The sequence below is a fragment of the Brassica napus genome, chromosome A1 (genome assembly GCF_020379485.1).
Source record: "Brassica napus cultivar Da-Ae chromosome A1, Da-Ae, whole genome shotgun sequence".
NCBI classification, from domain to species: Eukaryota; Viridiplantae; Streptophyta; class Magnoliopsida; order Brassicales; family Brassicaceae; genus Brassica; species Brassica napus.
The window spans coordinates 24,611,959-24,629,775 of NC_063434.1; the positions used below are offsets into that span (position 1 = coordinate 24,611,959).

Below are 17,817 nucleotides of genomic sequence, written 5' to 3' on the forward strand. Positions count from 1 at the left end.
TAGAATATGATAGTAAATTATATATCATCATTAAAGTAAATATATTCAAATATGACATTAAAGAACATAATAAAAAAAATATGATAAAATTTTATAAATTTAGAAATAGTATTTATTTCTAATTTTATACATATACAATTTTATTACTAAAAAGGATTTACAATTTTTTTAATTAATTATAATATTATTAGCCTTCTTATATATCTACAAATTTTAGAAACAATTTTAGTTTTACTCTTTCATAATTATACAACTTTTATATCAAAACAAATAGATAAAAATATATCTAAGATTATAGTTTTAAATTATATATATATATAAATATAATTTTAAATAAGAAAAATTAATTATTTAATCTTAATTTTATTTTCATTTAAATCAAAATTTACATTAAATATTGAAAAGAAAATAATAAAATAGAAAACAATGATAAAATTTGGTTTTTAAATATTATTTAAATATTAAATTTTTATCAATGCACATGGTGCAGGAAAACACCTAAAACAGTTATAGTAATATGTAAAACACATGTATTTAGGCAAACAAAAAAAAATAAGTATGTAAAGTATAAAATAACCAAAAAAGGAACAAACAAGTTTTATTACTCTTTAATCATGTTTTATTTATATATCCTCTTTTTTTTTCCTATTACAACAACAATAAGCATGTCAATTTTATTATAATCAAAACAATATCAATATAGTCTTAACTCTAGTCTCGTATTAATATTTTGTTTCCACTTTCAATTTACATTATGATAAAAATATCATTGATTAATGTTATTTTAAGTGATTTACCATATAATTTTATTATAATCAAAGTTATAATAATTATATTATTATTATTTCATTTATTAATATTATTTTTAAATACTTACCATATATTTTCTGTTTTTAAATGTAAAAATACTTTAATCATTTTTGAAAGTGATAATTCAACTATACTATCAACATTTGTCATTGAAAAATGACTGATTTTTTAAGTTGTATATTTTAGTGTTTTGCATTCGTTGGACACATTTTTAGAGAAAGTATACATATTTTGAGTGTAAAAAAATATCATTAGGTTTAGGTTATTTAGTTTTTTGTAATCTATGATTTATTGTATCCACTATTAATAGAAATATTTTTAAAATCGTTTGTAATAGCATAATTAACCAGTGTTAAAAAAAAATTATTTCTATCATATCATATGTATTTATATGTATATTCATCATTTCTATAAAGTAATATATGATATTTAATTGTTTCTATAAACAAATTATTTTAATTTTTCTATCTTTAAAATGTTTAATTATTTGTATCTTAATATAGATTAGATTAGGTAGTTCTACGATTAGTTTTCTTTTTAAAATTTTAATTAAATAAATAAAAATTCAAATACCAACAACCAATCAAATTAAGAGAATTAATTCTAAACTTCTCCTATGAATGACACCTAAGCAAAAATCACTTAAGTGACTTCTCAATTAATGTATAGTAGGATTTTTCTATCTTTAAAAGGTTTAATAATTTGTATGGTAATATAGATTAGAGTAGGTAGTTCTACGGTTAGTTTTCTTTTTAAACTTTTAATTAAATAAATAAAAATTCAAATACCAACAACCAATCAAATTAAGAGAATTAATTCTAAACTTCACATATGAACGACACCTAAGCAAAAATCACTTAAGTAACTTCTTAATTAATGTACAGTAGGATGAATTAAACTTAAACACATTTCAAGAATGTAGCTTTTTCATATTTATTATTTTATGCATTAACAATTTAAAAATATTTTCTAGGATTTCTTTAAGCCAGGTAAAGTAAAAATGAAGTATGAACAAAGCAGTAATTGCTTATTCTGTGTTTGTGTGGTAATTAGTAAAAATAAATTTACTATTTTCATAGAGAAAGATTTGATGACATTGTTGGCAACAGCCAACATGTACTATGTTGCTCTCTAAATACTAAAGCGCAGATCAGGATGTGTGGAGCATTGGTGACTTGGTGTAATCACATGATTCACATCTATATTAGTATATTACTATGTGAAAGAGGACCTTTTTGGGACAAAACAGAAGATAGTGTGTTTAAGGAGGGGTGTAGTTTGAATTCCACTTTTTTGGTGTTTTCTAAACATTTTCCTGTTAAATTATTAATTTTGTTTTTTTTGTTGTTACTACATAGATATTACAGAAGAAACCGGATTTCTTGCTTAAACCATGGCAGAGATTCTGAGCAAGAACTCCGAAGGATTTTGCGAAGAAGTTACTTCCAAAAGACCCACGAGAACGGTTACCTGCTACACAAGCCCTATGTATGTGTGGTTCTGTCTTCAACACTAATGATGTTTTTCCACTCACTCTCTTTTGTGGCACATGAGTGGGTTAGAGAAGTCGAGAATGCAACCAGTGGCGGATGTAGAACTACTATTAATCGGGGGCACAAAATTCTAATCAACTCATTTAAAAAAAAAATGTTTCATTACTAAAACAAATCCTTACAAAATTATCTTAGGAAATTTCATATTTTGGATATCCATTTATTATATTTCTATTTCCAGGATCACTAGATAAATTCTTTAAATCATTTCTAGAGTTTTTTTTTTTTGAAATGACAAATCATCTTTAGAGTTTTCAGACGTAAACGCAAAAAAAAAAAATTAGGCTTGAAATATTTTCCATTAAAATTTTCTATGAAAAAAAAATTAATACATTATTATAGTTTCTACGTTCTCATAATTTCTTATTACTTTAATCATATAAATCAAAATTTCATTTAGTTTTACGGTTAAACTTTTACCTTTTAGTTTCTCTCTTGAACTCTTCAATCTTTTTGTCTGCGGTGTTTAAATTTTTGTGATTAGGAAGAAGACATAGAAAAACGTGGGTGTAGTTAGTTCTGGGTGTAGTGTAATTAGGTAGATTTCAACTTCATTATTATTTCCTTTAGCTTTCGATTGAACTTTTTAAAACTGAACTTATATTCATTTTGGGCTACAATAGATTTATGTCATATAATAATGTGTTATAGATTGTTTAAGCTGAAAATATAAAGCTTTGTTTCTTGACCAATTATTACATAACTATATTTAATTAATATACATATAATTTTTTTTTAAGTAGTGGGGGGCACGTGCCCTCGTAGTCACCTATGTACATCCGCCCCTGAATGCAACCAGATATATAGATAGTGGGTTAAGGCCGATCTTGTTACGCCCCCAAAGTTTTTGAAAAAAATTATATATAGATAGATCCCAAAATTTGTAAAAATAAAATTTTAGACTTCCAAATTATTAAAATCTTTATTAAATCGTCTAAGATCTCCAAAATCTCAGAATCCGCTCCCGAGAAAAAACCAATGTAACTGAATGATAATAACAAACCCACATACGACGTTTTGGGGAATCTATGTTCAAGCGCTACTAAATGTATTTTGTTTTTATTTTTCTACTAAAGCTACTTTTATCGTAGGCCAATCAAGTTCCATTCTATGATTTAGTATACATATTTATTTTGAATTTAAGGAACTCTTGAGAACCTCCTAAGTCCTAACAAAAGTGTTTAAATAACCTAATAAATGTCATGTTTAAACGATCTTGATAGTATATAAGGTTTACGTTCCTAACTCAAATTTTCAACACCCACCAAAAACCAAGACTCTCAAGATTTTGTTAGAAACAAAAGGTTGGTTTTGCTTAAACCTTCGGTTTCTAACAAAATCAACGACAAAACTCCACAACAAGAAATATAAAACGAATCTCTGAAAATAACAAGTTAGTTGTTATGGATCAAGAAAACTGATAAATGAAAATCTCTAGAGACGTAGTCAAAAGCTATTAGATTTCAAATATAGCCTTCCATGCCTCTTCGGTCTCCATGGCCATGTCATCCATGGTCCCATATTTTGAGAAGATGAATAAAAATGTTGAAAGGTTCTTATATTCCCTTTCCTTCTAATTAGCAATCAAATAGTTCCAAAGGTGTATATGTTCCAAAGCTATTATCATTACTTTTAAGGTATTAGAAAAAAGTAAAAAAAAAGATATTTTTCAAAATTTTGTATGTTTCCAAAGCCACTGTCATTAACTTTAATCTATCTAGAAAACATATATTCTCTTATGAATTAACAACAAAAACATATCAAAACCTTAGATAAAGCAAACTAGTTGAGCAAAATGGAGTTGGTTCAATGGTAAATATCTTATAGCTAGTTAACTCTTTCTTTAAGGAAATATTGACTTTATCTAATGAATTTGGTTTATATTCAGTCAATGTATCATATAAAATAATGTTCAAGAAACACATTTATTATACATCCATATCTCATGCAATGACAAAACTAAATCAATTGCATCAATTTCTTTTAGTCAGTTGCAACAGATTTTCCTTAATAACATTTTACTAAATATAACAATTTTTTGATTGGCCAAGCAAACGATTTAAAAAAAAGGTTTTCACTTTGGAGCCATAATTGGTATATTCGTAACTTCCCTTACCTAAGAATGACCCACTCCAAAAGCAAAAATAATAAATTCGAAAGAAGAAAAAAAAAACAAATTAAATAAAAAAAAATTGAAAGTATAAGTGTGTATCGAACGAGTCATGAAGAAGATATCATATCATCACCGTCTCTGAATAAACAAAGTAAGAAGTGTTTGAAGTTCGAAAGTCGACAAAACCTCACTTGATTCAATCCAGTTTCGGTTTCTAAGGATTTGAAACCGCAACACAAAACAAGTTTTCAGATTTAGTAATCGAAAGTTTTCTCCTTTTTTTCCTTTTTCATCCTTAGGGTTCTTCCAATTTCGCCGATAAAAGCGTGAAAAAATACCAAAAAAACAGTTCAAAGAAGAAGACGAAGATAGTCTTCGACGTTTAAAGGAGCGACACGAGCGAGGAAAGGAATCGTTGGTGAGTCGATACGGTTGTGATGCTTAAAGTTTAGGTCTTGGGTTTTGTGTACTCTGTTCTGTATACTCTGTTCTTGGTTTTGTATACTCTGTTCTGGGTTTTGTAGATGATACTTAAAGTTAAGGTTTTTACTGAAGATATTGTTCTGTTCGATTAGTTAATTTTTAGTTTTGATTCCCAGGAACAGTGTCTTCAGACCCAAAAAAGATGAACAGGAGTAGCAGCAATTCAGAAGGTGCTAAAGCAGAGCAGATCATATTCGAGTTCTTCGCCAAAAGCCTCCACATAATCCTCGAATCAAGGACTCCTTTCATGTCTTCCCGAAACTTCAGCGGCGACCAGATGATCTGCTCCCCTTCCCCTTCCTCCTCCTCCTCATCTTCCTCTAGCGTCAGGCCCCGCGACAAATGGTTCAACCTAGCCCTCAGAGAATGCCCTGCAGCCTTAGAGAGTTTCGACATCGGCCGCAGAAGCAGCCTCGAGCCTCTGGTCGTGGATGTAGTTCTTGTAGCGAGACAACCATTTCAGATGAGTTTGTCAGATCAAGATGAGACAAAGAACGAGCAAGTGATAGAACGGTGGTTGGTGCAGTATGATAACAGAAAGGTTAGGGAAGCTGCTGCTTCTCGGTCGAGTAGTAGTAACAGTAAGCTGCAAGTGATGTATAAGAAAGCGACTTTGCTGCTGAGATCACTCTTTGTGATGGTAAGGCTCTTGCCTGCTTACAAGATCTTCAGAGAACTCAACTCCTCCGGACAGATCTGCAAGTTTAAGCTCGTCCCTAAGGTCCCCACCATTGTCGAGCCGTTCACTCGGAGAGAAGAGGCGGAGATGCAGAAGTTCGCTTTCGCGCCGGTTGACACCGTCTGCGGTAGGCTTTGCATGTCGGTGTTGTATCGTTCTCTCTCTGACGTCAGCTGTGAGCACTCGGCTCCTGTCTCTCCGACGTTTATAACGGACTACGTTGGGAGTCCTTTGGCTGATCCGTTGAAGAGGTTCCCTTCTCTGCCTCTCTCTTACGGTTCGCCTCCGTTGCTGGCGTTTCAGAGGCGGCATAGCTGGAGTTTCGATAGGTTCAAGGCCTCCTCTCCTCCGCCTTCGGTTTCTTGCTCGCCGTCTCCTACGCGGTCGGATTCGCAGGCGTTGGTTCGTCGTCTTCCTGATATACCTACTGGTCGTAGGAAGGATGAAGAGAGAGACTTCTCCCCTCCTTGCTCTCCTTCAGGACCTGTCTCGAGAGGCATCACGCGTACTGAGAGTGCTCCTGTTAGAATCCCGGCTCCTAGTTTTGAGTCCAAGCAAAACTTGGTGGCGCCTTCTCCTCGTTTGAAACTGTTGAGACAGGCTTCTTTGAAGCCTGTGAGGAACAGTGGTGGTGCTGTTGAATCTGGAGCAGGGTTGGAGAAGGTTAACTAACTCTCTCTCCACGTGTTGTATCTTTTATCTTCATCATGTGGTTGAACCTATGTATTGTTTTTTTGTTTCTCTTTTAGCTGTTTCTTTATGGGAGAGAAGACTTTAGGAGGAGCTCTGGAGTGAGGCTGTCTACCAACAGCTCACCGAGGATATCGTTTTCTCGAAGTTCGAGTAGATCATACCAAGAAGATTTTGATGATAATGACTTCCCTTGCCCGTTTGATGTTGAGTATGACGAGATTACTGATCCTAGCAGCAGGTATGTTCTAAAAGAGTTACGAATCTCACTTTGATTTTGGAACTGCTTGTATGAAACTGATCTTGCTTTATTATTGCAGACCAGGGTCTTTCGACCAGAGAGGAGATATACATGAACCACCACTTGAGTCAAGCGGCTCCTACCCAAAGAAGTCACAAGATGCTGCAGTTGGTGCTCTTGTGAATATGCTGAAGAAAGCTCCGCCTCTTAGGCAAGACGTCTCTGAATCTTCCATACCTGAGATTTACTGGAACAACAACAACAAGAAACCTGCAGGGGCTCACGAGGTGGCAGCGGCGTCTATGACAGCTTCGGGGATTGCTCTGGCGGCGAAGACAACAGCTGATGCGTTGGAAGAGTTGAGGTCGTACAAGGAAATGAAGAATGTGTTGCTTAGCCAATCCACAATGGGTTCTTCCTCTGTCACTACTTCACCCTTTGCTGTTTCAGGATCTTGACCCTTTCTTTGGGTTTCGGTTTGTTTCTGGTTAGTTTCGGTATTGGTGTTTTGGTTTTGATTACATAATGTGCCTATGTATAATTAAGCTCTCGTAAGTTTGATATTGGTCGGTATCCATGTAAATAAACTTTGTACCCAAAAAAAAATCAAAAAAATCTGTAAATAAATGGTAAACCTTTAAAAAAATATATATAAAAATATATATAAATAGTGTTTTTTTTCATCAAATCCTTTAAATAGTGTAAAAATATTATTTACATGGGAAAAACAAACTATGGTGCCCTGCCTTACTTTATTATGTACGCTTTTTAAATGGATAGAATATATAGTTTTATGATGAATAAACAAATCTTTTTCTTGGCACTTGTATATGTCAAAAAAAAAAGAGAGAGGATATCAGTACAAGCTTTAAACATCAACCTCAGCATATATGTACATAAATTCGCCATCAACGTCGGCCTATGGATTCCCCATTCGACCCGTCTTGAAACACGAACTAAGGAGTCTGATATGTGTGTAAGTCAACGGGTGAGTAAACCCGTAAGGCGCAAAGAAGCTGATTGGCTGGATCCCTCACAGGTGCATAGCTGACCGACCTTGATTTTCTGAGAAGAATTCGAGTGTGAGCATGCCTGTCGGAACCCGAAAGATGGTGAACTATGCCTGAGCGGACGAAGCCAGAGGAAATTCTGGTGGAGGCCTGCAGCTATATATTATTAACATAAGGCCTGTTCGTTTACTAAACGCGCTGCGTCAACACTAGCGGCTGAAATTTGTTTGTAATTTTCTTCTGCACTGATCGCTGGTGAAGGAAAAACGAGAACGCGCGTTAGAATGATCGATGGAATCCAGTGATGTTTTTGCCGCTGAAATAACTAGCGTCACTGTTTATCTTTTCTTTCTCTTCTTTGCGACTGAAAAACATGGATGCTCTTCCATTCTTTCTTTTCTCTCTTCGTTAAGTTCTCTCATTTTCCCTTTAAACTCAGCCGCTAGTATTGACGCAGCGCGTTAAGTAAACGAACAGGCCTATAATTAAATATGGCGCAGGAACAATTGATGCAAATAACAGTGGCGGCGGCTACTCCAAACATGAAGAACAAGGAAGACAAACTCCTCCGCTGGCTCCTTGTTAAGATTGGATCATCCGAGTCTAACAGAGTTACTAATAGGAGCGAGCATATATGATGAATCCTCAACGGATGAAGAAAAACAATTGTTTGTCCATCTTTTCTCATATGGGCCGGTCATTGACTTGGTGGTGGTGTTTTGGTCACACAATGAAATAATAATTGAGCTTATGAGATATTTGGCTATTTTCGTAACAAGAGAGATTACAACGTCAGCAATTAAATGCCACATGTATTGACACGTCATATTGTATGGGCAGGAGAATCGTTTCTCTGTTTTTAGAACAAACTTGAAAATTTTCATTTATTTGTAATTATTTATAAATAAAGGAATTAAAAATAGAGGAGGGGGTGATAAACTTGAAACAAACACTTGTTGGTTCTATTCCCCCAGATTTTTTTTTTCTCAATTAGGGTTTTCTGATCATTGTTCCTCTCCGTCTCCTTCTCACGTTGGCGATTTGATCATAAACACAGCAAACGCTTCATCTCTAGGTAAAATTCAAAACCGGAGCTCAGAATCTTATATATCATTTTGCTGGATTTAATTAGGCGATCGTCGTGCGTTTTGAATGCATGGACATGGTTCTCTCAATCTCAATGGTTGTTTTTATTATATATATATTAATGATTGAATGAGTCAATGGTAATTGTTTCTGGAATCTGACTGTTGACCATAATGCAATCTGGAAAAGAAAGAAGAGGAATATTGAATTGTGTTTTTAAAAAAATAAATTAAATTTCGACGAGCTTCACTTTGATTCTTTTTCTTATCTATTGATCTGAGCTGGTTTTTTAAAGGACTAATAATGTCGTCTTTGAAGAATATTCGTTCGAATCTTAAGGATTTGTTTATAAGATTCTGTGCGTATTTCGCTGATCGTGTATGTGCTAACCTCTTACAGGTGGATACCTTTTCAAATTGTGAGACTAATATGGACGGTGCAGAGGATGCTGCTCCAATTCATGAGCCTCCTGACCCTGAAGTCCTCGAAGTTGATCCTACTCTTCGTTACATTCGGGTATCACACTATCTTTTATTTAAAAAAAGTTTTGATTTTTATTGAGTGTGTGCGTGTGTGCTGATTAAAAGTCTCTTTTATCTTGTGGAACTTTCAGTATAAAGAGGTTATTGGAAAAGGCGCTTTCAAAACTGTGTATCCTTTATTAATAAGAGATACTTCTTTTTTGAAACACAATAAGAGATACTTCTTATATCATGTTTTATGTTCTGCATTGTTTGTAACCTTAATTTGAAGGAAACAGTTACAAGGCTTTCGATGAAGTTGATGGGATTGAAGTCGCGTGGAACCAAGTCCGAATTGATGATGTTTTGCAGTCTCCAAACTCCTTGGAGAGGCTCTACTCTGAAGTGCGTCTTTTGAAATCGTTGAAGCACAGTAATATCATCAGGTTTTACAACTCGTGGATCGATGATAAGAACAAGACTGTTAACATCATTACTGAGCTTTTCACTTCAGGGAGTCTCAGGCAGTACGTATCTCTTTGCTACACAACACTTGACTTCTCTTCTTTTTTTTTTCTGTTGTGGAGTTTTAAGTAAGTCTTTTTGGTCTTAGTTACCGCAAGAAACACAGGAAGGTGAATATGAAGGCCGTCAAGTGTTGGGCGAGACAGATTTTAATGGGTTTGAGATATCTCCACACTCAAGTGCCACCCATTATACACAGAGATCTCAAGTGCGATAACATCTTTATCAATGGCAACCATGGAGAAGTCAAAATAGGAGATCTTGGCTTAGCCACTGTCATGGAGCAAGCTCATGCCAAGAGTGTCATTGGTATAGTTTCTCTTTCCCGTTTCTTGATGTTGCTCACCTATTCGCATTCCTGCTGTAACCAAAACTTTGAACATTTTGGTTACTAACAGGAACCCCAGAGTTTATGGCACCTGAGCTGTACGATGAGATCTACACCGAGCTAGCTGATATCTATTCATTTGGGATGTGTATGTTGGAGATGGTGACATTTGAATACCCATATTGTGAGTGCAGAAACTCTGCTCAGATCTACAAGAAGGTCTCATCGGTGAGTTAGAAACAAAAGTCATATATCAAATATTATTACTAGTTTATTGACAACATTATAACCCAATCTGGTTCTTGGTGATTTCAAGGGAATAAAACCTGCCTCACTCTCCAGGGTTCAAGACCCAGAAGTAAAGCAGTTCATTGAGAAGTGCTTACTCCCTGCATCCGAGAGGTTATCAGCAAAAGAGCTTTTATTGGACCCTTTTCTTCAAGTGAATGGTTTAACGATGAACAACCCTCTGCCACTACCCGACATTGTAATGCCTAAAGAAGGTGCGTTTGGAGAACGTTGCCTTATGTCTGAAGGCCCTCCTGCAACACGGCCTAGTAAACCCACGTCTATGGATCTCGATGAAGACAGCAACCTGCCGATTGTTACTTTTAGCGACAACTCGGGGTCCAGGTGTATCGAGGTTAGACGCGCAAAGAGAGGGAACTTCTTCGTCCTCAAGGGTGAAGAAAACGATGAGCAGTCTGTCTCGCTGATTCTTCGTATAGTCGATGAGAATGGTGAGCGTTTTGGGTTTAAACTCGTTTCATTTGTGTACATTCTGAAACTTAGTGTTACTGTTTGTTGTTACAGGACGAGTGAGGAACATTCATTTCCTGTTCTATCAAGAAGGTGACACTGCTTCCAAGGTGTCGAGCGAGATGGTTGAGCAACTCGAGTTAACTGACCAGAACGTTACGTTTATAGCGGAACTGATCGACATACTGCTTGTCAACATGATACCCACCTGGAAAACTGATGTCACGGTCGATCATCTCATCCATTCGCAGCTTAATCAGAGCTCAAGAAGTCATCAGAACGAAGCTAAGCCGCAGAGTCAAGAGGAGAGCACTTTTCACGATGCTTGCGAGTCGGTTAGACACTCTTGGACCTCGGATTGCCCACGTTCAGAAGAGGAGGAAAAGCAGTTTGTCGATGCAATTAAAGGAGAAAACGGGAGTGACAACCAAGAAGCAGAGGAGGCAACCGAACCGGTGAGTTTGGAGGAAGAAGAGAGGTTAAGACAGGAACTGGAGGAGATAGAGGCTAAGTATCAGGAAGAGATGAAAGAGATAGCAAAGAAGAGAGAAGAAGCAATAATGGAGACGAAGAGAAAGTTATCTCAGAAGAAGGTAGAACAAGCTGGTTAAGTAGTTAAAAAAAAACACACACAACAAAGACATCATTGGTGGTTTTCTTTTTTATTTTCCGAGTTTAATTTGTTTCTTGAACAAGCACTTCGCTCTCCCTGAAAGTGTAGAAAGTTTCCTACAGTGTGAAGAGTTTTGCATTGTTTTGTTGTTTCTTAAATATTGGAGGTTGAAGCTTTTTTTATTTCGTCAAATGATGCTAGAAAATATCAGAGTTTGGTTTTGTCGTATGAAGGTGATAGAAACCATTGGCTGTAATAGAAATTGAGTTTTCCATTTGAATGGAGACAATAATAATACCTTAAACCATAAGGAGGAGATTAGAGAAACCAAAATATCATTAACCATAAGGAGTTTTAGAAACCAAAGACAAACCTAACCATCTTTGAAGAAGACATAAGAGTTTCATAAAGCAGAGAGATAGGATAACAAAAACATAACAGCTCGTTCAAAAATCAGAATCACTGGTCTCCAGGAAGTGACTTGATGATGTCGGAATCACCAGGATCAACAATGCTGAGGCATGAGACACGGAAGTATTTTCCACAAGCAGTGCCCAAATCGACATTGTTGCCATTGTAGTGATGAACACCAACTTTAGCAAGCATAGCGTAGTACTCAATCTCTGATCTCCTCAACGGAGGGCAGTTGCTAGAGATAAGAATCAACTTACCTAAAAAAATTAAAATTGAAAAAATCCCTCTTAACAATTACCTAACAGAGTTTTTAAATACTAATCACAATTAAATCGAGTCGGTGAAGAAAGTGTTTTACCTTTGGAGCTGCGAAGGGACTTGAGGACAGATTTGTAGCCAAGAGTGTACTTGCCACTCTTCATGACCAGAGCTAATCTGCTGTTGATTCCCTCATGGGACTTCTTCGTCTTCTTTGCCGCAACCATTTTCACAACGCCGGGAAGAGTCGCAAATCGCCGAGGTAACAAGAAGAGAGGCCTTCGTGGGGTGACGCAGAAGCTGTTGGGCGGCGCAAAATGAGAAGTTAAATAGAGAGAGACGAAGGAACCCTAATGGTTTTGTTCTTTTCGTCAAGATAACAGGCTCACGGCCCAAATTAAATCAACCTAAGGCCCAAAATCTCAATACGGCCCAACAAGGCACTTTCAGGTCAGAACAATTATTTTCCTTGAATCTTTTGTTGTAGCCACAAAATGTCTTCTCATTTTCGAACTAACTAAAGCTTTTGCCAATAATAAGAATCTCGAAGAGCTTAATATTTCTGTGAATGCTAAAATGGATGAGACTGTCTCGAAGAGCTTAATATTTCTGTGAATGCTAAAATGGATGAGACTGTGTTTGGTGAGCCTGTGTAGAAGAAGATCAAAAATGGGCAGAAAGAACGTGGTGCATGTAGATCCATCACCGCGATGGATAAAACCCATAGTGTTGATACCAATTACCAAACACCATTGCCACAACCCAGACAAAGAACAAGAGTTATATGAAACCAATATGGTTATATGGAGTATGATGTTCTTGAAGCTGCAGACAGCTAAGATATATGAGCAAATAGAGGAACGAACTACAACGTCAAGTAGTCCTAGCTTACCACGCAAGAACCATATCATCAAAAGAGCTTCTGACCGCGCTTGGAGTGGATAACCAATTGCAGATTTTGGATCTAAGCTACAGTGGGTCAGTTGAAGCCTTGGAAACATAATACATGGCATGGTCATCATCCGGATCTCGAACTGGCACAGCTCAAAGGCATGTGAAAGATGAGATTGTCCATTTTTATGTCAAAGGAAAGATGTGTTGTGGAGTAAAATCATGTTGCATAACGGATTGAATGTCTTCAGCTATAAGACCTATAGTAGGTATATATTGAATTACTACAAAAAAATATAACAAGGTTTAATTTAAATCTGTCGCCAAGAAGCTTGTTCATGTTGATATTACGGTTTTGTTTGGTTTGGAGCTTTGGGATCATAAGATGTAGAACAAATTAAAGCTTAACCTTTTGTTAAAACGGCACATCTTTCGGCTTCTTGTCTAATGTGTACCTTGATCTTTTTATAAGATAGATACTTAATCATGGTGATCAAAAAAAAAAAGATACTTAATCATGTTTTCCATTAAACATATTAAATAACTTAAAATGAAAAATGTATTATACATAAATGCATTTACATATATAACTTTTTATCATAAATTCACTATGCAAAAATTAGTTGGTTATACCACATAATCATTCATTACAAAAATAAGATGAATCTTTCCTTTTCATGGTTCTCGTTAAAAGTTGAGAACGGCAACCAGTACTCAAAAATTTAGGATCCAGTCTAGTGGAACACACCAGAGATATAGGTTGGATGAAATTAGATTAAAAAAATTGAATTAAGTAATTTTGTTTGAATCAGATTAATTTGTAATTGAAACTCTTATCCCAATTTTGAGTTCATTTTATAAAATTTGAATTTAAAAAAAAAACTCACATTGTTCTTCTGGTGCAATATATGTGTTAGATTAATTCTTGACGACAGATTTAGATTAAAACCTTGCTGGATATTTTGTAGTAATTCAATATATAACCCCTGGTATATAACTATTCAGTATTCCGTTTCATAATCTTGTACATGTTGATAATACAGTTTGGTTTGGAGTTCTTGCCAGCATAAAGCATTTAAAAGATATTTTTCAAAATAAAATAATTTTATAATAGAATTGAATATTATTCTAATTTTATCTATTTTTTGGAGTGAAAAACAAGGCCAATGAACAAAAAAATAAAATATTATTCAATTTATAAAATAAATTCATTTTTTATTTAATTCACTATAGAGTAAAAAATATTAATTGGGTTATAGCATTTTTTTATTTTAAACTTCATTTTTGAGTAAAATTTTAAGTGAGGTTAGAGATGCTCTAAAATGTTAGAACAAACTTAACATTAAATACCAAAATAAAGATGTAGGACTAGTACAATTATTTTGGATCAAAAGGTATGGTTAATCAAGATTGAAAACCCACTTATGAGTATACAACTTTTGATAAATTAGAAGATCATTTAAAATTTTGTGTTGTTGATTAAATACAGTAAAGTGAAATAATAATGAATAATTGAGAAGGTACACATTACATACGTGTATTTGTAATTTTAGAATCGATTGCGGAATCATCGGATACTAATCAAATCATTCCTTACGATTTAACGGGTAATACAATTATCCCCATTATATCCTACGAGTCATGCGGTGTTGGCCATTTACTCTTGCAATTAAACGAGTCATCCTTTTACATAATTGTTCTAGCATTTAAACAAAAAACAATTGTTCTGGCTATAATTAAATAACGGTGTTGTTATATAAATAAATATAAATGTAATTAGTAACCTGGCAGTTAGTAAAGTAATTAAAAGGGGAAAAGTCATTATCAAGATTAGTGCAGTTTTGGGTGAGCTTTTTCTATGTAGCGAGAAAGAGAAAAGTAAAGCTTTTGAACATTTTTATGTATTAGAACCTTCGACTAAAAAATTAAAGCTTAACCTTTTGTTAAAACGGCACATCTTTCGGCTTCGTGTCTATTGTGTAGCTTGATCTTTTTAATAACATAGAATACTTATCATGTTTTTTCCATTAAACCATATTGAATAAATTATAGTGAAAAATGTATTACACATGCATTTACATAAATAACTTTTTATAATAAAGTCATTATGCAAAAATTAGTTGGTTATACCACATACTCGTTCATTAAGGCTCGTGTTTTCTTTACAAATATATAGTTTTTATTAGTTCGAAACATCTGATTGACAAGCAAATGAGTCTGTGTCCACTATTCTTTTCTGTGAAATTTTAATATAATTTTGGACCAAACAAAATATGTAAAAGTAAAAATAAAATTATTTGATAAATAAGACACCGTAAACGAGTGTCGAATCAATCCGGGCGTGGCGGGATGGGTTATTGCTCTGTACATGACGGGCGAAGGCTATTATTATTATTTTTACCGATTTTACGCTAAATAATAAACCAAGTGATTTTTTCGCAATTTCACTCTTCCTATTACTTTTTTATTCTGTATTATATCTTACAATATAAAATAGCTTCAGGCACTTATCTTTTTTTGTGACTAATTCAGGCACTTATCTTACTATAAGACAAATGTTCTTCATCCAAGAATATATAATTTTGAGAGGACATATAATTTATTTTTCATATCTCATTGGTTGAACGAGTAAAAGATGGTGATCCACGGACCACGGTAACGATAATGAAGTCGTTGGTCTTTCTTTTTTTAAAAGACGATAATTTTTCAATTTTTTACCAATTTAAACTTTACGAATTGAATTATCAACGGCTTTGATATATTTAGAGATCAATGAATTGGTTAATTAGGTGAAAAAAATTAAAGATGTTAGTATGTACGCTTTGAGGTAACGAGATTGTTGCATTCAATACCTCATTTAATTTGTAAACTTTAATTACATATACAAAGGAAAAAAGACTAAGAATAACAAAATCCAGACTAACCATATTATCCTCTCTCTTTTTGAAAGAAACCATATTTTTACTTCTCTACTCTAAAAAAAAAATAACATTATAAGATTGAGCAACAACTCTAAGAGGTCAAACATCTGAAACCCTAAGTACAAGTCAAAGGAAACAGCAGAGATCGATTAATGGTATTATACTTTTGTGTATGAGTACATGCATTACATTATATTGTACAATAATGTACTCTAGAGAGGGAGAAAAAGAGAGAGCGCATGATCATGGAGACAACAAGGCTTGTATACCAATGTCGTTGTGTTTTCGTGAAGGACCAGAAGCTGGAACAGGGAAGTGTCTTGGCAAGAACCCCAAGAAATGACCTCTCCTCATGGTATTTCTGTTGTGGTCATTATTAGGATTTCTGTAGGAAACGCTTGATGGAGACGAGGCTCTCGAGGCGTCGCAGTGGTGGACGAAGAAGAAGCAGATGACCAGAAGAAGAAGAACTTGTGGTTGTGGGTTTAGTGGTATTCTTTTTCTCCAGTAATGCGGATGTGGAGGAACCATTTCTTGATTTCAAATCTGAATCAGAGAAAGGGATACATAGAGGCGTTTTTCTTTGTTTCAATGTGAGTGAAGTGGGTTGGTTGAGGATTTTTGATGGAGTAAAAGATGGCAAGTAGTAGTGAGATCAGCAGATTCAGTGAGAGAGATGAGCTTTTGAAAGCAACCCCTTTTGAATAAGTCTTTCTTTGGCTGGAACTGGAACAATTATAATGGCCAGTAGTAAAACTAAATAAAGGTAAGGGTAAGTACTGAACTTTCATTTATTGCATTTTATATATTTGAATCACTGAACTGAACAAATCACTTGTGTAAACATTTTTTTAATAAATAAATGTTTCTTGTTTTGAGCCCCTTTTTATATAAAATGGACTCTGATAAAAATCATGGATTTGGAATTTATTGTTTTTATATATGCAATGTCAGGTGGACCGGGGGACATGAGAAGCAGACTATAAGGAAACGAATAGTTTTTTAAAGAGATATTTACGCCCACAGACACAATTCATCTTATCAATTACACATTAAGTCACTTTGGTCTTTGTGGACACTTTGTCTAGGTGAAATGTCTACCTTAGCCCCCTCCTCTTACTGAAAATCGGTTTCACGAATCCTGTCTCAATCCTGTAACTAGAACAACTGAATTAGATTGTCTAACTATTAACAATAAAGAGAATAAAACAAATAATATCTTTTCAGATATTTTTTAATTCAAATTTTGAAGGAATCGATCTAATATCTTTGCAGTTTCCAAGGGACAAACCCTAATTTCATCTCTCCCCCGACTGTTTGTAGATCTACAAACTCAACTCTCCTTTCCGGCTAGAGATTGTCGATTTCGTCATTACACACTAAGCCAGCCACCGTGGTTGATTCATCTTCTCTGTTTCGTCATTACACACATGGAAGGTGAGTTCCGTTACCTTCTCTGTTTCCGCCGCCGTGGTTGATTCATCTTCCACTGACAGCCACCGCTAACGATTTTCCCTTTTTTCAGATTCTGCAGAGGACGCCGTAGACCACCGTCTTCCCGTGAGACTCTTCGCGACTGATAGATTCCCACGCCGCCGTCTGAATGTCTACTCAAGGCCGAACATCCTAGCTTTCCTCCGCCACATTCTTCGGGGTTCTCCGGTGTTTACAAGGATTAGAGAGTCTCCGTTTGGAAAGCTTTTTGATCTCCCCGCTCGACAGTGCCCCGTTTCGTGCAAGCTTATTCACGGTCTCCTCTCTCGTCAGTTGCTCTGCAACCAAGAACACACACTGTGGACTGTGTTTGGTAAAGACCCCCTGAGATTCAGTCTTGAAGAGTTTGGGACCATTACTGGTCTTAACTGTGGAGCATTTCCAGAGGGGTACGAAGCACCCGATCACAACCAAACGGGTTTAAACAAGCAGAAGGGCGCACACAAAGACCCGATGTGGAAGGAGTTAATTGGCAAGTACAACAACAT

The 17,817-nt window shown here is 35.1% G+C and overlaps 4 protein-coding genes across 6 annotated transcripts; 2 read left to right on the forward strand and 2 right to left on the reverse strand.

Moving 5' to 3' along the window:
• Window positions 1-4,592: 4,592 nt before the first annotated feature.
• On the forward strand, window positions 4,593-7,217 carry BNAA01G26540D (autophagy-related protein 13b). 2 transcript variants are annotated; one of them, XM_013786336.3, is made up of 4 exons: window positions 4,593-4,894; window positions 5,076-6,301; window positions 6,388-6,569; window positions 6,649-7,217. In XM_013786336.3, exons 2-4 carry the CDS (start codon window positions 5,102-5,104, stop codon window positions 7,025-7,027), a joined length of 1,761 nt encoding a protein of 586 aa, XP_013641790.1. In that variant the 5' UTR covers window positions 4,593-4,894; window positions 5,076-5,101; the 3' UTR covers window positions 7,028-7,217. The 2 variants fall into 2 exon arrangements, with proteins under 2 accessions (XP_013641790.1, XP_013641796.1); XM_013786342.3 differs by having other exon boundaries at window positions 5,082-6,301.
• Window positions 7,218-8,401: 1,184 nt separating this feature from the next.
• On the forward strand, window positions 8,402-11,543 carry LOC106346887 (probable serine/threonine-protein kinase WNK6). 2 transcript variants are annotated; one of them, XM_013786354.3, is made up of 8 exons: window positions 8,402-8,654; window positions 9,065-9,181; window positions 9,279-9,316; window positions 9,426-9,653; window positions 9,740-9,960; window positions 10,050-10,207; window positions 10,296-10,719; window positions 10,793-11,543. In XM_013786354.3, exons 2-8 carry the CDS (start codon window positions 9,095-9,097, stop codon window positions 11,347-11,349), a joined length of 1,713 nt encoding a protein of 570 aa, XP_013641808.1. In that variant the 5' UTR covers window positions 8,402-8,654; window positions 9,065-9,094; the 3' UTR covers window positions 11,350-11,543.
• Window positions 11,544-11,669: 126 nt separating this feature from the next.
• LOC106346897 (putative 60S ribosomal protein L30-1) lies at window positions 11,670-12,365 on the reverse strand. The gene is made up of 2 exons (XM_013786365.2): window positions 12,124-12,365; window positions 11,670-12,022 (listed from the first exon to the last, which is right to left on the reverse strand). The coding sequence occupies exons 1-2, from the start codon at window positions 12,248-12,250 to the stop codon at window positions 11,811-11,813; spliced, it is 339 nt and encodes a 112-aa protein (XP_013641819.1). The 5' UTR covers window positions 12,251-12,365; the 3' UTR covers window positions 11,670-11,810.
• A 1,215-nt stretch (window positions 12,366-13,580) lies between these two features.
• Window positions 13,581-16,575, reverse strand: LOC111198626 (protein IDA-LIKE 4-like). Its single transcript, XM_048738281.1, has one exon. It carries the CDS (start codon window positions 16,364-16,366, stop codon window positions 16,079-16,081), a length of 288 nt encoding a protein of 95 aa, XP_048594238.1. The 5' UTR covers window positions 16,367-16,575; the 3' UTR covers window positions 13,581-16,078.
• Between the last annotated feature and the right edge of the window lie 1,242 nt (window positions 16,576-17,817).